The following is a 20,760-nucleotide window of genomic DNA, read 5'->3' as shown; positions in this document are numbered from 1 at the left end:
GTAATTTTTTAAATGATGTCTGTTATTTACCTCTGTCTGAGAATAACAATTATTAAATATGCAGCCACACAGAACTGGGAATGAAATTATATTTTCTCTCAACAGAATACACTTTGAATTCAGTTAAGGAATTAAGGTTGTTAACAACAGCAACAAGAAAACAGGGAAAAAGTCATATCCACCATTTATTAATTCAAAACTTTATATTCAGGACCACCTGTCAGCTTTCTCTCTCCCTTGCCCCTTATATCTGTACTGCAGCCACAATGAAGTAATCACTCCTCTCTCTCATATGCTCTACCTTTGCTTATGATGCTTCTGTTCTTGGAACTTACTTCAACTGTCCTTCACCCTGGTTTAATTCATAAACAGATTTCAAAGCTCTCCCCGGAAGCCCTCTGGCTTAGGTGCTCGTCCCCTGTGCAACTAGAGTACCCTTCGATTATCTTATCATTGCTCTTAACACAGGTCATTCTAAGAATCTGGTTACTTACCTATATTCACCTTTAGACAATGAGCCCCTCAGAAGAAGAGAATCTTTCTTACTCCTCTTTATAGCTCCAGTGCCAGCATATAGCTGTTGCCTTTGAGTTGATTGGGACTCATGGCGCTCCTATGTGTGTCAAAATAGAACTGTGCTCCATAGGGTTTTCATTAGCTGATTTTTTTTGGCAGTAGATCAACAGGCCTTTCTTCTGAGGTGAGTTTAGCTGAGCCTGTTAATCGATCAGAACTAACCAAAAGGTTGGAGTTTAAAGTTTACCCAGAGGCACCTTGGAGAAGAGTTCTGGCAATTCTACTACGACACACTTGGGGCTGCCATGAGTCAGAATCAACTGGACTGCAACTGGCTCCAGCAACTGGCTCCAGCACATAGGTGCACTCAAATATTTGCTGAATGAATGGAAAGCTTCTGATGGCTCTGGATGACCATTGTTCATAGTGTTATGGCTATTTTTTGTTAATTTTTTTGACAGAAATGAGAATAGATGACTGAATTAATATCAAGCTGCTATTTTGGGATATGGAAGTCTTATATGTAAATACCTGAATGCCCATATGTTACCTTTTTTCTGTCTTCCCATGTTTTCTTAGCTTTGAATAAAATCTATATGTTTTTCAAAAGTTTTTAATATAGCTGAGCAACTACTCTCCAACTACACCATCATTTATGACTGTTTGAACAACTCAGAATTTTCTGAAGTTTTAGAATAACAAATTGCATTAAATCTAGGTTTAGTTAGTTTATTTTTAAAAAATATTGTTTTCTCTGATCTCTTTTCTACCTAGCAATTATCCTGTGGATAAAATAAGATGACCTTTTAAGGTTTTTAAGTTTCTATTTCACTTGGAAGTTTTTATTAACAATGATAATAGTAATCCCTTGGGGTCTAGCAGCTGTCATTGCTCTTAGTATTCCAAAGAATCTCGTTTTTAAAAAAGGAAACAGACAACAAGATGACCTTGAAGCTGTGCTCTTGGCTTTATTATCTCAAAAAACTCTATGAAAAGGTAAAATGGAATTTTTTTTTTCCAGTGTAATGGGGATGCCAGTTCTGGGAAACCAAAATGGATTTGCACTTTTTGCCAGAAACTTTCTCAATTGTTTAACGCAAATGATACCACCAAGTGATTCAACAAAGGGAGTGAGGCTGGGAGCCTAAACCCTGCACCTCCCAGCCGGTCCCATCCTCTAAAGGCTCAAGGCCTCTCCCGGTTCTGCCCACCCCATTTCCTGTCCATCCCACAGCTTAATATTGCCAGCTTTTGGCTACCTTCCTTTCAGCCCATATCTGAAATCTCCCAAGAATTACCTTTGTCCTGAACCATTCACTCCAGAACATAAAATTTGATTGTGTTATCATGAGAAATTTAACATGTTAGCATAAACATTTTAATAACTTAAATTAGGAGTTGATGCTTTAATTGCTATGGCAAGGGTGACCAATAATCAGTGCTAAGCAACTAATTTCTATAACTCTTATACCTGCAGTTGTCCTCTCTACTCCTCCTCCTAATCAGCACAGACATTTTGTCATATAACATTCTGTCACCAATCTGACGCATCTCTACCTTTGTATTACTAGCTTCTACCTATTTGGTGACATTTACCTTGAGAAATTCATGTGCAGAAATGGATGGAAGATTGCCAGTGAAATTCTAGTTTTCCAGAATATCAGCTTAAGTAGAATGTCTATTTTTTTTTTTTTTAAATGTAAAGAGCCCAGCTGCTAAACAAAAGTTTGGCAGTTCAAATCCACCAGCCGCTCCTTGGAAGCCCAATGGGGCGGTTCCACTGTGTACTATAGGGTTGCTGTGAATCGGATTTATTTGTTTTGTTTTTGACCAGGAAAGATATACCTTTGGGGTTGGCGCTTTCTGTATTTTTCAAGCCAAGTTAACTTCCTCAGTGTAGAAGGAGAAATGGGACATATTGAGTTTGGTGAAGTTGGAGGGAGTAGAAAGAGTGTAAAGATAGGCATGTGAGATAGGCTTGGAAGAATGGGCACAGCACAGATAGGTGGAGATGCAGACACATATTAGAAAAATGAAGTAAGGCAGGAAAACCTGGGATTTTTGGGGAAGTAGCTTTGGCAGCGCATATGTTATGTATAGGGGAGCAGTTGGAGATCAAGCTGGAAAAGTAGTCTGGGGCCATACTGTAGAGATTTTGAATACCATGCAGAGGGGTTATATTTAATTTTATAGAGAGTAGGGAACCGTTGAAGGAGGGCAGTGGGGAAAGAGGGGGTGGTGGTTTTGTTTTAAGCAAGGAAAGACTTTAATGAAACAGGCTCTTAACATGGTGGTAGTAGGGGTTGGGGATGGATTAGCATGGGAGTAGCCAGAGGCAGAGAGATCCATTAGCTGAAATGGAGTAGCATGGAGTACTAGAATTGGGAGCAGCAATAGACAGAAAATACATCTATGCATTTTGGGGGGGGCAAAACAATACAACTTGGCTACTGCTTTATATGTGGAATTACACATATCTAATCAGCTACCAGGTTTAAAAAAAAAATGTTGCTGTTGAGTCGATTCTGGCTCTTGTGCATTAGAACATGTATAACTTGCATAACCATCAGGGATTTTATTTTTTAAGTTCTATTCTATTGAAATTTTTACTCCAAGGAGCAATGTCTTTTTTAGATTTAACCCCCATTTATCCAAATCGTAATGACTTAAGTTTGTGTGGTCGAATACTTTTAAAGTAGTGAGTCCCTAGTTTGCCTGACCACAAGAGTCACCAGAGTATGTTAAAAATACAGGTGATCAGACCCTCTTCTCTGGAGTTCTAAGACTGGTACCCAAGAATGTGGATTTTTAATAGGAATCGCAAATAATTTTTATTTGTGATCAGACAACTGTGGGACTTAGTGCCTTGAAATGCTGTTTCATTTAGCAGCTTTCATTTGAAATAGGGATCATTCTTATTCTTTTTTTTCTCCTCACCTTCCATTGTCTCTCAACTTCTCCAAAAAACCCAGTGCCGTCGAGTCGATTCCAACTCATAGCTACCCTATAATAAGACAGAGTAGAACTGCCCCAAAGAGTTTCCAAGGAGCACCTGGGGGATTTGAACTGCCTGCCAACCCTTTGGTTAGCAGCCGTAGCACTTAGCCACTACGCCACCAGGGTTTCCTCTCAACTTCTAGATACTTTAATTAGAATAGAAAGGTCCCAATAGATTTGTAACTATTAAAAATCACACTTCTGAAGCTATTCAATCACCAGAAGACACAACTAATCTGACATGTGAAAAGAAAAGGTGTTTCCATCAAACACTGAGGGCAGTTGGGTGTGGTGAGTGGACTGAGGTAAAGAGTGCCAGCAGCAGGGACAATGAAGGCTGCCTGCAGCCTACAGCAGTGGCCTCAATAATGGCCTTCTGGGAAAGATGAAAGGCCAGTTGTAGTTTTGCCTTTTTGCCAAAGAACACGTTGTTAACAGCACCTGTTTTAGAGGAAGAAAAAAGCTAACTCTAGCATTTGTGCTTTAATTTTCAGTATTGTGCCATCTGCAATATGGTGTTTAAGTGGCTGGCAAAAAGAAAAAAAAAATTCTGTGAAATGTAATACTTAATATTACCAGGCTTTAAATGTAGATCAGAGCAGGGTCAGATTGTCTCTTAAACAGACTGGATAACTTTCATGTTGTCAGGCTACTGGCTGGACCATTCAGTATCTAGCACAGGGCTGGCCCAGAATAGGTGCTCAATGAAAGTCTGGATGGAACTACAGAGGCCAACTCACCATAAGCTGGGGAACAGAAATACGCTTATCCTCAATAAAAAGTTTAAATTTACTTTGAAGCCAATTGATCTCCTGAGGTTGGCCATCAGTGGCCTTTCAACTCCTCAACACTTCACCACTGCCTTTAGAAACTTTAAATTCTGGTCTTCCTTCCTTTCTCATGCTCTCTCTACAACCTTGCCTCCTTCCAGGTGTACCTGTTCTCATTTATCATCATTCTTCTCTGTTCCCCCAAACCTTATAATATACATAAATTGGCTAACCAAGACTATCATGTGGGAGAGCACCAATTTATTGAACAAATTAGCTGGTTCCTGGGGGCAAAAATGTGATTAGACACAAAGGTAAAAAACATAATCCCAGCTCTTCTTGACCCATTGTCTAGTGGAGAAACAGACATGTCAGCAAGTGTATGTAGTAAGTACATATATACATATTGCAATTATTAGTAATTCCAATAATCAGGGTAAGAGCATAATCCAGACTAGACAAGGATAGAGCAAGGGTTATCGTGAGGCAGTGTGTCCACTACTTACCTCACAGAAAGATGCTTTTCCTGGTCTAACACTAGGCTGCCCTACCTGTTGCATGGGAAAATTAGGAGAAAAAATGCACTTATTCCTTTTGTGATTTCATTTGGTAAATGCATAGATTATGAAATTACCAATAAGATTATAAGGTTGATTCAATAATTTTCAAACCAAAAAGGCAGTAATATGTAGAGGAAAGTGTGTGTGTGTGTGTGTGTGTGTGTGTGTGTGATTGTTTTCTGGCATCAGTGACTAGGCTTCTTTTGAAGCAGTTTAAGAAGATGTTTAGAATTTATCCACAAGAGCCTATGGGTCCAAAACATCTTCGTGATTACATTGACAGGCATTTGATTAATTTCAGAAATATACTTTGATTTATATAGTGTCTCTTTCCCATGCTAACTTATATCCTGTTTACAAAGAAATTTAGAACGAACAAACAAAAAAAAAAAGCAGCAACCCAAACCCTGGTTAAGAAGAGCAGGAACTGAGTATAGGTCCTGAAAAGGGCATCCCTCAACCAGTGCATGTGCATATTTGTGGACAGTAATTTCCTCTTCAAACCCAGGAAGTGGCTGAATGAGATAGTATATGGTCTGTTTGGCTATATTAGAAAAGATAATTTAACATCAACTATTATCTCTGTGGAGCCTTGGTGGCACAGTGGTTAAGAGGCTGGCTGCTGGCCAAAAGGCAATTCAAATCCACCAGCTGCTCCTTGAACCCTTTGGGGCAGTTCTACTCTGTCCTAGAAGGTCGCTATGAGTCAGAATCAACTCAACGGGAACGGGTTTGGAGTTTTTGTTTTTGTTTTGGGTATTACCTATATGGATATATGCTTATTGTTGTTTTATTGAAAATAAGAATCCTTGTTTGGAAGCTTACTTATTGGCTTATTTTGTTTCGTCATGTAGTGAAGTTGTGAATCTTCCCGTATTTGTCCTCATGAAAACTGAGAATTTAGAACAGATATAATTATTGACATTGTTCACAAGTTAGTGGAGGGACCAAGAAAATAATATAATAGAAGACAGGTAGAGCATGGTAGAAGCTGACCATCCACAGAACACTACAGCATCTTTTGCATTTGCACTCTTAGAAAATCTATGGAATCAATATCCTTTCCACTAACACTGGCATCAGTAACACCAATAGGTGCCAGCCATGTGACATACAGTTCAAGTACATTAGAAGGTTCTGATGTTTTCTTAGAATTTGTTTTTTTTTACCACCTTTTATTAAAATCAGGCTCTATTTCTTCCAGATCTAGTTTTTGTAACCTGGATATTTTGTGAGAGAGAAAAATCGTCTTAGATCTGTCAATCCAACATTGGCTCACAAATAAGATGAGGTAGTGGGAATATTATATTAAAAACGGAGAGGCCCTTCATTGTCCCACACTCTCTCCCCACCACGAGGTGGACGTATCATTGGAATATCTTCTATTTCTCTAAGTATTGAGAGTTGTTATTAATTCTAGAAACTCATCAAACTTTCCTGATTCAATTTAACTCAAAAGGCATTTGAGCATCTGGGATATGCTCAGCACCAGCAGAGGCAGCACAAGGAAATCAATGTTCCTGTTCTGCCCCCAATATCAAAGGAAACTTAATGGAGTTGAGAGTTGTGTTTCTAAGACTTGAAAGTAAGCAATCTTAAAGATCGACACTTTGTCATGGGAGCAAAGTGAGACTAGCTCATATTTTCCATAATCAAACTTGTATGATTATGCTGTCCTATAAAATAGGAACAAATGTACCATGTGCATTGGTTATAAAAACCCCACTAACATTCAGGCAGCACAATTTTTAAAAGTGATGTAAAAGTTTAACCAAATAGATCTGCGAGCTAAGAGAAACATTAAATATTTAATTGACGATAATTTTGTTACTCTCTTAGAGAAGTGTAGATAGATTTTGAGATGATTAAAACGGTTCTGACATCTTTTTTAAAAAGATGAGGCTGATGCCATGGTAACTCAGTTATTCCTAATACATGTCTCCTTTATAAGTGGAAGTATTCCATAATTGTGCTATTAAAGTTGCTTCCGAGCATTATATAGACTACTCGTAGTTATTAGAGCACTTCAGAATTCATTGGAAATCTCTGGAAATAACTACCAGGTTATTAGCATAGACTATAAACAGACTTCCAAAATACATTTCATAGGTTGTAAGTCTGGCAAATGTAGTTGCTTTTATTTGTTGGAGCACTAATAAAACTCAAAAAAAAAAAAATTTGAAAGTTGAAGGTTTCATGATTGGTGTACTAGGCTTTACCTGGACAATACTGAATGAGTGAGGCTATCCCTGAAGAAGCTTGGAGAAAAGAGGCCCTGAACTCCATGAGGACAGGTATCTGCCAACCTGAACACAGCACCTTGTGTAGTACTGGGCACACAATTAGCACTCAAAAGTGTGTTCAGTGAATGTGTTTGTGAACTGTTGGAGAGGAAGTAATTAAAGATAATTGGAGATTACATTTAATAAACTAAAAATTGTTGTTTTTGTTGTTGTGCCATAGAGTCAGTTCCAACTCACAGTGACCCGATGTACAACAGAACGAAACACTGTTCAGTCCTGTGCCATTCAAGTAATAAAGTAGTAAATCGTATATCTACTAGATTAACCTATCTATCTATTGGCAGGAGGAGGTAGCATTTGACTGGTAAGACTGAGCTTACCAGTGGTAAACAAGGAGCTCTTCATGCATGATTTGGACAAAACCAAACAAAAAACCAAACCCGTTGCCATCGAGTTAATTACGACGCATAGTGAACCTATAGGACGGAATAGCACTGCCCCATAATGTTTCCAAAGAGCACCCGGTGGATGTGAAATTCCAACCTTTTGGTTAGCGGACGTAGCTGTTAACCACTATGCCACTGGGGTTTCCATGATTTGGACAGGTACACATTTATTCTTGGCATCCTGTGACTGCTCTCAATTCCAGAACTCAGGCTAGAAGACGGAAGTTTTCTATGATTGTCTGCATCTCACATTTTCTTTTTGCTCTATTGTCTAAGGTATGGTGTTATAATTCTTTTTACTCTGACTACTTTCAGGTGGTTAGATGACTCTATTATTGAAGAGATCACACCCAAGCTGATCGGGGATCAGCCCAATACTTACACCTACACCAAGGCCTTGGCAGAGATGGTGGTGCAACAAGAGAGCGGGAACCTAAACATGGCCATCATAAGGCCCTCCATTGTGGGACCAACCTGGCAGGAGCCTTTCCCAGTAAGCCCACTCAACTGAATTTCATACTTTGCTTCCAAACCAGAATCCTTTGAGTCCAGTTACTTTCCGATGTCCTTCCGCCCACCCCCATCCCCCTTCTCAGGATCTATAGCTGAGTGCAGTAAGTCAAACATAAATCCATTTTATTAGGCCAGAATTCATGTTTGGTTCAGTATTTATTTAGCATGAGTCTCTTCTGGGATTATACTGACTATCCTAGAGATGGGATGGATATTTCAAATTAGCTTTTGATTAATTCTAGTATCAAGATTTCCATGGGAGATAGCTTCGTTTCTTGGCTTTTCCATTATGGCTTAAATATACCAGGATGTCCTTGATGGCCAAATTAATAATATCGCAACTGCCAGAGTAAAGAGAAGTCTCAAAGCTCACAGAAAGTTCTCAGCTTAGAAATAATAATACTTTCCATCTGTATATTGCTATGTCCTTTTGAAAGTACCTTGAACTATATCATCTTCTTCAAAGCAACACTGTGATGCTTTAGGGCCAGATAAATTCAAGCTCTGCTACTTACAGGCAATAAAACCTTTTGTTTTGTCTCGTCTGTAAATCTGGGCTAATACTACCCACTCTGGTGAGTTGATTAAATGAAACAACATATGCAGAGTGCTTAGTGTAGTGCCTGGTCCCTAGAAAAGGCTTAACAATTATCAATCCCTTCATTCCAGCCTCTCTTCTCCTGTTACACATACATTTTGACTTTTAAAGATAAAGACACAGACATAATAAAGTTAACTAACTTGCTTAGGGCTTAGAAAACAAACACTAAATGGTTTCCCAGTAATTGCTCCTAAAATGTCTTTCCTCTAACATCTCTAAGCAAGCTAACACCCACACACGTGCACACACACACACATGCACGCACAAAAACATAATTAGTATGGACTCTATGATTATTAAAATTTCCAAGAAATGGGTAATCTCCACAAATTATGTTTGAAATGTTTCCCTAGGGAGCTTAAAATCAAGCCTTAGGGTGTAGAAAAATTATGATTGATGAATTGATTAGCAGGTCATGACATTAAGACAAGATTCAAAAGTAGATCATAAGAGGTTGTGAAATGGCATGAAACCAATTATGACCCCTGTCTGCTATGAAAGAAAAAATGTTGCCAAAATTTTATTTGTTGCACAAATAAAGTGCAGAATACAGCAATGCTTTGACATTAATCTTTCTTCAGGGTTGTAAAAAATGCTGGATTGGACAGTTCTATTGGCTGGGGTCTCAGTGTTCTTTGTTTGAAATTTATTAAGATTAGACTGTAGATATTTCAAAGGTATTACCAATTTCTGACATGAGTAACCAATAAAGATCTTCTTTTTCGTAGGGTTGGATTGATAACACAAATGGACCTACTGGGTTTATTATTGCGGTAGGTACAATGATGGAGAAATAACTCCCTGAAATGTAGTGGAGAAATAGTAACAAAATGCTTGCTGTTAGCTTGGCTTCATTGATCCAAAAATATGAATGTTACTTTATTAACAATAGTTGAAGCAACTTATCTCAACTTTGCTGATTGGAAATAGAGGCAGGATGAAATTACCTTTATTATTTGTGGATTTTCTTATCAGGAAAGCAAAGGTACTGTCTTATCATCAATTACTGTTTAGGAGTTTGACATTTTTGGAAAACTTTTGTGCAGCAAGGATGCAAGGATGCATGTCTTTTCCTTTAGTTACCACAAGGTGGGGTTATTTCCTCCTTTTCACCACTTACTAACAGTTCAGTCCAGTGAATTGGGGATGTAGTAAAAATCGTATCCTCAAAGATTATTAAATTCTTGATTATAAAATGCATACAAGTATTTATATGTGTGTGGATGGATAGATAGAGATAGATATAAAGCATCAATAATTAGTTCTTAACAGATACAATAAAAGAGAACAACCAGTTGGAGTAAATTTTTCAAATATAAAAATTGACTAATATAGAAAACACTTTTCAACAATAGTTCTTTTGGATACAGGGGATCCTTCGAGTATTCTTCTGGGTTACCTGCTCTTTGTATGGGTCTCCCTTCAGTGTGGTGTTTCACAGCTCACACCGAACTGAAGACCAGAACCACAACTTCAGTCTTTAGGAAAATAAATAGGAAGTCAATGACCTAAATGAGCTTAAATCCTATTAGGCATCTGATGCCTCAAACTCTTTCTCTGCTGTTCTCAGAACTAGGTCCAACATGAATTAAAATACAAATATAAGACAGTGAATGAGGATTTGTCAAAGACAGTGACAATGAACTTTCTTCTGATTTTTCTAGCAGTTCCTCTCTGTTCCCTACCTGCCTCTCTTTTCATCTTTAAGGATTATTTGGGGCAAAAGTTTGGTGATGTAGAATAAAATTATTTTAACATGAACCCAGAATGGGTTTTATTACATTGTTTACAGAGCTGCATATTTATTCAAATTTTCTAAAATTTTCCAAATGGGTTTCCTGTGTTCAAAGGGAGAGAAATTACTTACAAGAGACAGAAATTAGGAACATAAGAAAGTGTTAACCACTGCAAATTAATATTGGAAATATTCAGGGTATAAATAATAAACTTCATAAAGTCCATAAGTTATTAACATGAATAATTCCTATACCTTGCATCTATGTAACACTGGTGATCTATGAGGTAACTAAGACACTGAAGAAAAAGTAAATAACGGTGTTTTTTCCACAAATAATAAAAAAGTTTTTGTTACATTGTAGAATTTTATAGTTTTTCTAATAAGTGTTTCTTAAACTTTTAGGGCCTACTATTGCTTTTTTTTTTTTTTTTTTGATGAAACATTGTTGGAGTAATGATGTTTACATTTCAAACATCAAAACATATTCATAAAATAAATGTATAAAAGTCATCTACTACATCCCTTTGCCCATAACAGGTTATCACTCACTAATGCTCATTCAACAATTCTGGGCAAGAAAATGGAGCCCTGGTGGCACAGTGGTTAAGAGTTTGGCTGCTCACCAAAAGGTCAGCAGTTTGAATCTACCAGCTGCTCCTTGGAAGCCCTATGGAGCAGTTCTACTCTGTCCTATAGTGTCACTATGAGTTGGAATCGACTCGACAGCAACGAGTTTTTTGGTTTATTGCTTGTAAGTTAGTAAGTGATAACAGAAAACAAAATCTTTTAAGAAATGGTAAACTAATATTATTGAAAAATTTGGAAAGCTTTTAATTTTTTATTGTTGTAAAAATATATATCATACAGCATTAGCCAGTTCGACACTTTTTACACATACAATTCATTAATCGTGTTGTGCAACCATCACCAGTATCTGTCTCCACGTTTTTCATCACCATAAACAGATACTCAATGCTTCCTAAACAATGACTCCACCTTTCCCCTTCCCTCACACCCCTGGTAAAAAAAAAAAAATTTTTTTTTTTTTTTTGTAAACACTAATAAATTTTGATTTCTATACATTCGCTTATTCTAGATATTTCATATAACTGGGATCATACAATATTTGTACTTTTATGATGGATTTACTTCACTCAACATGTTTTCAAGGTTCATCCATTTTGTAGCAAGTATCAGAACTTCCTCTGAAAAACCTTAATTTTTAAAATGCCTTAAGAATTAATTTTAAAGAGGTGGAGCCAACATGGCACTATAGACAGAAGCACCATGCTGTCCGTCTGCAGCAAAGACCCAAAAAACTAAGTGAAGCAGATACAAATATCAATCCTGGAACCCTAAGCATCAAATGAAGGAATAAAAAACTTAATCAAGTGCCAAATGGAATAAGAAATTGACAGAGAACAAGGAGAGTTATGGAGTGGAGGTCCCCTACCAGCTAACGTGGCACAGACTCGCCATCTTGGATGATAGCCACCAAGAAACACAGACAGGGAGTATGGGAAGGTAACTTCGAGGAGCTCCCAACAGGAGACAGAGCACCCAGTAACCAGGGATACACGCTTTCCACCCCCCACCCTTCTTCCCTCTACATGGCCTCCACCACTTTCCAACAGGCCATGGTTGCTCGGCAGAAGAGACACCAGCTCACTGCCATCCAGGTCTGCCCCACCCAAATGGCCAGCCCCTTCAGTGCCATTTTTTGTTTCTTTGCTTTTTGCTGTTGTTGCTTCTCTCTCTCTCTCCATTCCTTCCTTTCCTTTCTCCCATCCAGCTAGCCCTGCGTGCCATCCCCTCCCTTTCTTGATTGGATGTGATTTTTTTCGTTAATTTTCTTTGTTTTTTTTTTTGTTTGTTTTGCTTTCTGTTTCTCCTCTCTCTCTCCTTTCCTTCCTTTTCTTTCTCCTGCCCACTCAGCCCTGTGCACTGACCCCTGCACCACTTGGTTAGAGAGTCACTGCATGTGGCGCCCCCCAGGTCTGTGCCACCATCACTGTCCAGCTTCCTTAGCACCATTTTATTTATTTACTGCTTGTTTTTCTTTTTTCTTGTTGTTTCTTCTCTCTCCCTTCCTTCCTTTCCTTTCTCACACTCTTCTAGCCCCAAGCACTGCTCCCACCCCTTCTTGACAGGCTATGCTGTAACACTCAGCTGGAGAGTCTCTCACGCATGGCCTCCCTGGGTCTTTGCTGCCCCCAACAGGTTGGCTCCCTCAGTGCCATATTTTTTATTTTTATCTCCCCTTCTCCCTTTTCCTTCTCCCTCTCACTTAGGCCCTGCACTGCCTCCACCCCTTCCTGATGGGCTGTGCTGTGCCACCTGGTGAGAAAGGCATCAGCTTGCCGCCACCCCAATTCCACCCTGCCCCCAACGGCAGGCTCCCTCACCACCATATTTTGTTATTCTTATTTTCTTTATTTTTTATTTTCATTATTTGTTTATTTTCGTTCTTAGTTTCATCTCTGTCTGTCTCCTCTTTCCTTTCCTTTATCTCACACACCTAGCACCATGTGCCATCCACACTCCTACTTGATAGGCCAAACCACATGGCTAGGCTAGAAAGCCATCAGAACACGGCCTTCCCAGGTATGACCTACTCCCATCTGCTGAATCCTACCATGTTGCCATTTTATTTACTTTTTTCATTTTTTTGCTTTTTCTTGCTTTTGTTTCTCTCTTCTTCCCTCCTTTCAGTCACCCACTTAGCTCCATACATCACATCCTCTCCCTTCCCTCCTGTCTACCTCTACTGTGAACCAAGCTCCACACCCCTGAGCAGCCCGATGCAGTCTCCCAGGCCCCACCCCGCACTTCCCCCTGGCCCCATCCTATTGCCCACAATTCGTTTCACAAACTACCCATTCATATCCCTCCACCCCCGCTGGATCCACCCTGCTGCACCATAGCTGAGTGATTGGCCCTGCCAACCTGGACAAGATGGTGAGAAGTATCATGCACATAGGCAAGCAAGAAAAAAACATACCCACCCAGCCTGCCCAGACATATTGAAATAAACCAAAAAAGCAGGATGTAACAAACTAATGTAGAATCAATAAATGAACAAAATAATTCCTTTTATATCCACGAGACCACAGACAATATCAAAGCATATAAAAAAAAATGTGACAGGATGGCTCCAGAAAGTGACCAAAATAAAACACCAGATGACTCTCAAATAGAAGAAAAGGCACTGGAACTACTTGATTGGGAATTCAAAACCCTAATATTCAGGGTTCTTCAAGAGATGAAGGAAAATGCAGACAAAAATAAGGAAAAAATGGACAAAATCATGGAAAATACAAACTAGGAAAAACACAAAGCAATGAGAGAATTCAGGAAAATAATACAAGAACAAAATGTCAGAATAAATAAACAACTAAAACCATACAAAGACAGCAATTAGAAATTAAAAAGAAAAAAGATTTCAGAAATGGACAGTGCAATAGGACGTTTTAGAGGCAAATTTGAAACAATGGAGAAAGGATCAGTGAAATTGAAGACAAATTCTTGGATACCACATTGTTTGAGGAAAAATCAGAGAAAAGAGTGAAGAAAAAATAAGAAACCCTGACAATGATGTGGTATACAATTAACAGCAAAAATCTGCGTGTGATCAACGTTCCAGAACAGCAGGAGAAAAAAAATGATGTGGTATACAATTAACAGCAAAAATTTGCGTGTGATCAAAGTTCCAGAACAGCAGGAGAAAACAGAAAACATAGAGGATCATTAAAGATTTACTTACAGAAAACTTCCCTGATATCATGAAAGACAAAAAGCTGACCATCCAAGAAGCTCAACAAACCTCAAATAGGATAGACCTCAAAAGAAGACATATCATAATCACACTCACTAAAACCAAACACAAAGAAAGAAAGAATCCTGAAAGCTGCTCAAGAAAAACAAAAAGCCAGTACAAAGAAGAAACAATAGTACTAAGCTCTGATTACTCGGCAGAAACCATGCAGATAAGAAGGCAATGGAATGACATATATAAAATTTTGAAAGAAAAAAACTGCCAATAAAGAATACTACGCAAATTATTCTCGCAAATAAAACACAAAACTCTCTCAAATATGATGGTGAAATTAGGACATTTCCAAATAAACAGAAATTAAGGAAATATGTAAAAAAACAAACCAAATTTACAGGAATTATTAAAGGGAGTCCTTTGATTAGAGAGGAAGCACTTGTAGCATAATGGTTAAGAGCTACAGCTGCTAACCAAAAGGTCGGCAGTTAAAATTCACCAGGCACTCTTTGGAAACACTAGGGGCAGTTCTACTCTGTCCTGTAGGGTTGCTGTGAGTCGGACTCGACTCCATGACAGCAAGTTTGTTTAGTTTAGTTTTGTTCTGTTTTGTTTTGTTTTCGATAAGAGAACCAACAACATCAGACAACAACCTGAATCTAGGACACAAGATAGCATCAGCCAGATACCAAGCTAGGTTAATGAAATCTCAAGGGTAAAACAAAACTAAAAGAATCACAACAGGGACCCAAAGAGATGAATCTTTGACAATAACATCAGAACAATAAAAGAGGGAATCAAGTGTGTAGGTATAGAACTTTAAAATGGAGAGGAAGTAAAGGTGATATCATGTAATAAAAGACTGGTTTAAACTTAGGAAGATAGGAATAAGTTTCAAGGTAATCACAAAGAAAGTTAACAAACCTAGTCATCAAAATAAAGAAAAATGAAGTCACAGTAAACGCAAAATCTACAAAAATGAAACAAAGAAAATTCACAAACCAAAGAAATTTGGCCCAGAAGAGTAAACAGAACAAAGAAAATGTCAGCACCACAAAAAAGCACTATAAAATAACAGTAATAAACTCATATCTATCAATAATCATACTGAATGTAAATGGCTTAAGCGCACCCATAAAGAGACAGAGAGTGACAGAATGGATAAAAAACAGAACCCTTCAATATGCTGTCTATAAGAGACACACCTTAGAAACAAAGACATAAATATATTAAAAACAAAGGATGAAAAAAATATATCAAGAAAACAGCAACCAAAAAAAGAGCAGGAATGGCAATACTAATCTCAGATAAAACATACTTTAATCTAAAACCCACCATAAAACACAAGGAAAGGCATTATATAATGATTAAAGAGACAATTCACCATGAAGACATAACCATAATAATATCTGCATACCCAATGACAGGGCTCCAAAATACATAAAACAAACTCTAACAGCACTGAAGAGAGAAATTGACAGTTCCACAATAATAGTAGGAGACTTCAACACACCACTCTTCGTAAAGGACAGAACATCTAGAAAGAAACTCAACAAAGATACAGAAGATCTAAAGACCACAATCAGCCAACTTGACTTCATAGACATTTATAAAACACTCCACCCAACAGCAGCAAAATACACAATCTTTTCCAATGCACATGGAATGTTCTCCAGAATAGACCACATCTTAGGCCACAAAGCAACTCTCAATGAAATCCAAAACACTGAGATAATACAAAGCATCTTCTCTGATTACAATGCCATAAGAGTGAAATTAATAATAGGAAGAGCAAGGAAAAAAATAAAATACATGTATACTAAATAACACCTTGCTTAAAAATCACTGGGTAATAGAAGAAATGGAATAAAAAAATTTCTAGAATCAAATGAGAATGAAAGCACATCCTACCAAAACCTTTGGGACACAGGAAAAGCAGTGCTCAGAGGTCAATTTATAGCAATGGATGCACACATCAAAAAAGAAGGGACAAAATCAAAACATTAGCTATACAACTCAAACAAATAGAGAACAGCAAAAGAAGCCCACAGCCACCAGGAGAAAGGAAATAATAAAGATCAGAGTAGAAATAAATGAAAGGGAGAATAGAAAAACAATAGAAAGAAAAAAAAAAAAGTTGGTTCTTTGAAAGGATCAACAAAGCTGACAAACCATTGGTCAAAATGACAAAAGAAAAACAGGAAAGGATACAAATAACCCAGATAAGAGGCCCCAGGTAAGTAAAACACTATTGATGAAAAAGAATAAAGTAGGAGAACTTGCACTACCTGACCTCAGAACCTACTATACAGCTACAATAGTCAAAACTGCCTGGTACTGGTATGACGACAGACGTTGACCAACGGAACAGAATCAAGAACCCACATGTAAATCTATCTATCTACAGTCACCTGATCTTTGGCAAATGCCTAAGGTCCATTAAATGGAGAAAAAGACAGTCTTTTTTTTTTTTTAATAATTTTTATTTTGCTCTAAGTGAAAGTTTACAAATCAAGTCGGTCTCTCACATATAAACTTACATACACCTTACTACATATTCCCACTTACTCTCCCCCTAATGAGTCAGCCTGCTCCCTTCTTCCAATCTCTCCTTTCGTGACCATTTTGCCAGTTTCTAACCCCCTCTACCCTCCCATCTCCCCTCCAGACAGGAGATGCCAACATAGTCTCAAGTGTCCACCTGATGCAAGTAGCTCACTCCTCGTCAGCATCTCTCTCTGACCCATTGTCCAGTCCAATCTATGTCTGCTGAGTTGGCACCAGGAATGGTTCCTGTCCTGGGCCAAGAGAAGGTTTGGGGACCATGACTGCTGGGATTCTTCTAGTCTTAGACCATTAAGTCTGGTCTTTTTATGAGAATTTGGGGTCTGCATCCCACTGCTCTCCTGCTCCCTCAGGGGTTCTCTGTTGTGCTCCCTGTCAGGGCAGTCATCAGTTCTGGCTGGGCACCATCTAGTTCTTCTGGTCTCAGGATGATGTAGTCCCTAGTTCATGTGGCCCTTTCTGTCTCTTGGGCTCATAATTACCTTGTGACCTTGGTGTTCTTCATTCTCCTTTGATCCAGGTGGGTGGAGACCAATTGATGCATCTTAGATGGCCGCTTGTTAGCGTTTAAGACCCCAGACGCCACTCTTTAAAGTGGGATGCAGAATGTTTTCTTAATAGAATTTATTTTGCCAATTGACTTAGATGTCCCCTGAAGCCATAGTCCCCAAACCCCTGCCCTTGCTGTGCTGACTTTCGAAGTATTCAGTTTATTCAGGAAACTTCTTTGCTTTTGGTCCAGTCCAGTTGTGCTGACTTCTCCTGTATTGAGTGTTGTCCTTCCCTTCACCTAAAATAGTTCTTATCTACTATCTAATCAGTAAATAACCCTTTCCTACCCTCCCTCTCTCCCCCCTCTTGTAACCACAAAAGAATGTGTTCTTCTCAGTTTAAAATATTTCTCAAGATCTTATAATAGTGGTCTTATACAATATTTGCCCTTTTGCAACTGACTAATTTCACTCAGCATAATGCTTTCCAGGTTCTTCCACGTTATGAAATGTTTCACAGATTCATCATTGTTCTTTATCAATGCGTAGTATTCCATTGTGTGAATATACCATAATTTATCCTTTCATCCATTGATGGATACCTGGGTGCCTTCCAGCTTTTTGCTATTGTAAATAGTGCTGCAATAAACATGGGTGTGCATATATCTGTTTGTGTAAAGGCTCTTATTTCTCTAGGATATATTCCAAGGAGTGGGATTTCTGGGTCGTATGGTAGTTCTATTTCTAGCTTTTTAAGGAAACACCAGATCGATTTCCAAAGTGGTTGTACCATTTGACATTCCCACCAGCAGTGTATAAGAGTTCCAATCTCTCCACAGCCTCTCCAACATTTATTATTTTGTGTTTTTTGGATTAATGCCAGCCTTGTTGGAGTGAGATGGAATCTCATCGTAGTTTTAATTTGCATTTCTCTAATGGGTAATGATCGAGAGCATTTCCTCATGTATCTGTTAGCTACCTGAATATCTTCTTTAGTGAAGTGCATGTTCATATCCTTTGCCCAATTCTTAACTGGGTTGTTTAAGACAGTCTTTTTAACAAATGGTGCTGGCAAAACTGGATGTCTATCTTTTAAAAAATGAAACAGGATCTATACCTCACGCTGTACACAAAAACTAATTCAAAATGGATCAAAGACCTAAATATAAAACCAAAAACTATAAAGATCATAGAAGAAAATAAAGGGTCAATCCTAGAGGTCCTAATACATGGCATAAATAGGATACAAACCGTAACTAACAATACACAAACACCAGAAGATAGGCTAGATAACTGAAATCTTCTAAAAATTAAATACTTATGCTCATCAAAAGACTTCACCAAAAGAGTAAAAAGAAAACTTATGGACTGGGGAAAGAAACCGGGATATGACAAATCCAATAAAGGTCTAATCTCTAAACTCTATAGGAAAATCCAACACTTCTACAACAAAAAGACAAATAATCCAATTAAAAAATGGGCAAAGAATATGAACAGACACTTCACCAAAGAAGATATTCAGGGAGTCAACAGACACGTGAGGAAATGCTTGTAATCACTAGCCATTAGAGAAATGCAAATCAAAACTACAATGAGATACTATCTCACCCCAACATTACTGGCACCAATCAAAAAAAAAAAAAAAACGAAAATAACAAATGTTGGAGAGGCTACAGGGAGACTGAAACTCTTATGCACTGCTGGTGGGAATGTAAAATGGTACAACCATTTTGGAAAATGATTTGGTGCTTCCTTAAAAATCTAGAAATGGAAATACCATGTGATCCAGCAATCTCACTCCTAGGACTATATCCTAGAGAAATAAGAGCCATCACATGAATAGACATATGCACACCCATGTTCATTGCAGCATTATTCACAATAGCAAAAAGATGGAAACAACTAAGTGCCCATCAACAGGTGAATGGATAAACAAACGATCGTACATACACACGATGGAATCCTACGCAACAATAAAGAACAAGGATGAATCTGTGAAACATATCACGACATGGATGAATCTGGAAGGCATTATGCTGAGTGGAATAAGTCAATCACAAAGGGATAAATACTCTAAGAAACCACTATTATAAAAACTCAAGAAAAGGTTTCCACCCATAAAGAAAAAGTCTTTGATGGTTACGAGAGAGGTGAGGGGTGGGCAGGAAAAAGTACTAACTAGACAAGAGATAAGTGGTAACTTTGGTGAAGGGTAAGACAGTACACAATACGGGGTAAGTCAGCACAACTTGACCAAGACAAGGTCATGGAAGCTCCATAGACACACCCAAACTCCCTGAGGGACCGAATTACTTAGCTGAGGGCTGGGGACTATGGTCTCCAGGGACATCTAGCTCAACTGGCATAACAGTTTATAAAGAAAATGTTCTACATCCTACTTTGGTGAGTAGTGTCTGGGGGTCTTAAAAGCTTGTAAGCAGCCATCTAACATAATCTACTGGTCCCGCCCCATCTGGAGCAAGGGAGAATGAAGAAAATCAAAGATACAAGGGAAAGATTAGTCCAAAGGATTCGTGGGCCACAACTACCACAACCTCCACCAGACTGAGTTCAATATAACTAGATGGTGCCTAGCTGACACCACCAACTGCTCTGACAGGGATCACAATAGAGGGTCCAGCACGGAGCTGGAGAAAATTGTAGAACAAAATTCAAACTCACAAAAAAAGACCAGACTTGCTGGTATGACAGAGACTGGAGAAACTCTGAGAGTATGGTCCCTGGCCATCCTTTTAACTCAGTACTGAAGTCCCTCTTGATGTTTACCCTTCATCCGAAGATTGGACAGGCCCATAAAACAAAATGAGACTAAATGGGCACATTAGCCCAGGGGCAAGGACAAGAAGGCACAAGAGGACAGGAAAGCTGGTCACAGGGAACCCAAGTTCTAGAAGGGGAGAGTGTTGACATGTCATGGGGCTAGCAACCAATGTCTCAAAACAATAAATGTATTAATTGTTTAATAAGAAGCTACTTTGCTCTGTAAACCTTCATCTAAAGTACAATAAAAAAAAAAATAAAAACAATATATTAAAAAAGAATTAATTTTTAAGATGTAAAAACCTATCCTTGGTGTGTATTAATTAACTAAATACACTAACCTCACACAAATGTGTGGAATTTCACTCCCTAATAGAACTGAGAAAAGTTAGTGTTTTATAGAAATGCTCGCACTTAAGATGAACTTGGCAGGGGAGTTTGGATAGGTTGAGGGCAGGCAGACTTATCTCAATGAGCTAGTAAGCAGTGAATCAATGTTAGCATCTATTACTAACTACATAATACTAAATTCATATATACATTAGCCCCAGCCATTACTTAAGACCTGGTGTAAGATGTTATGTTCTTTTTTCTATGCAGGCTGGGAAAGGCTTTCTTCGGTTCATAAGAGCTACCCCCATGGCTGTAGCCGATGTAGTTCCTGTTGATACCGTCATCAATCTCGTCTTGGCAGTAGGATGGTACACGGCAGTCCACAGGTGGGTTGCTTAGGCTTCCTTTCAAGGCCTTGATGATGACAAGGGTGTAGG

At 38.4% G+C, this 20,760-nt stretch overlaps 1 protein-coding gene across 1 annotated transcript in view; it reads left to right on the top strand.

The window, feature by feature from the left end:
- Nucleotides 1-20,760, top strand: part of FAR2 (fatty acyl-CoA reductase 2) — an 87,208-nt gene that overhangs the window by 35,234 nt on the left and 31,214 nt on the right. The window contains exons 4-6 of the mRNA XM_023555124.2: nucleotides 7,848-8,025; nucleotides 9,375-9,419; nucleotides 20,591-20,709. Coding sequence (XP_023410892.1) covers nucleotides 7,848-8,025; nucleotides 9,375-9,419; nucleotides 20,591-20,709 — 342 coding nt within the window. The remainder of the gene's footprint in view (nucleotides 1-7,847; nucleotides 8,026-9,374; nucleotides 9,420-20,590; nucleotides 20,710-20,760) is intronic.

This window comes from Loxodonta africana, chromosome 4 (assembly GCF_030014295.1).
Source record: "Loxodonta africana isolate mLoxAfr1 chromosome 4, mLoxAfr1.hap2, whole genome shotgun sequence".
In the NCBI taxonomy this organism is placed as follows: domain Eukaryota; kingdom Metazoa; phylum Chordata; class Mammalia; order Proboscidea; family Elephantidae; genus Loxodonta; species Loxodonta africana.
The sequence above is the reverse complement of the archived record's forward strand: the minus strand, read 5'-3'. Positions and strand labels throughout refer to the sequence as shown.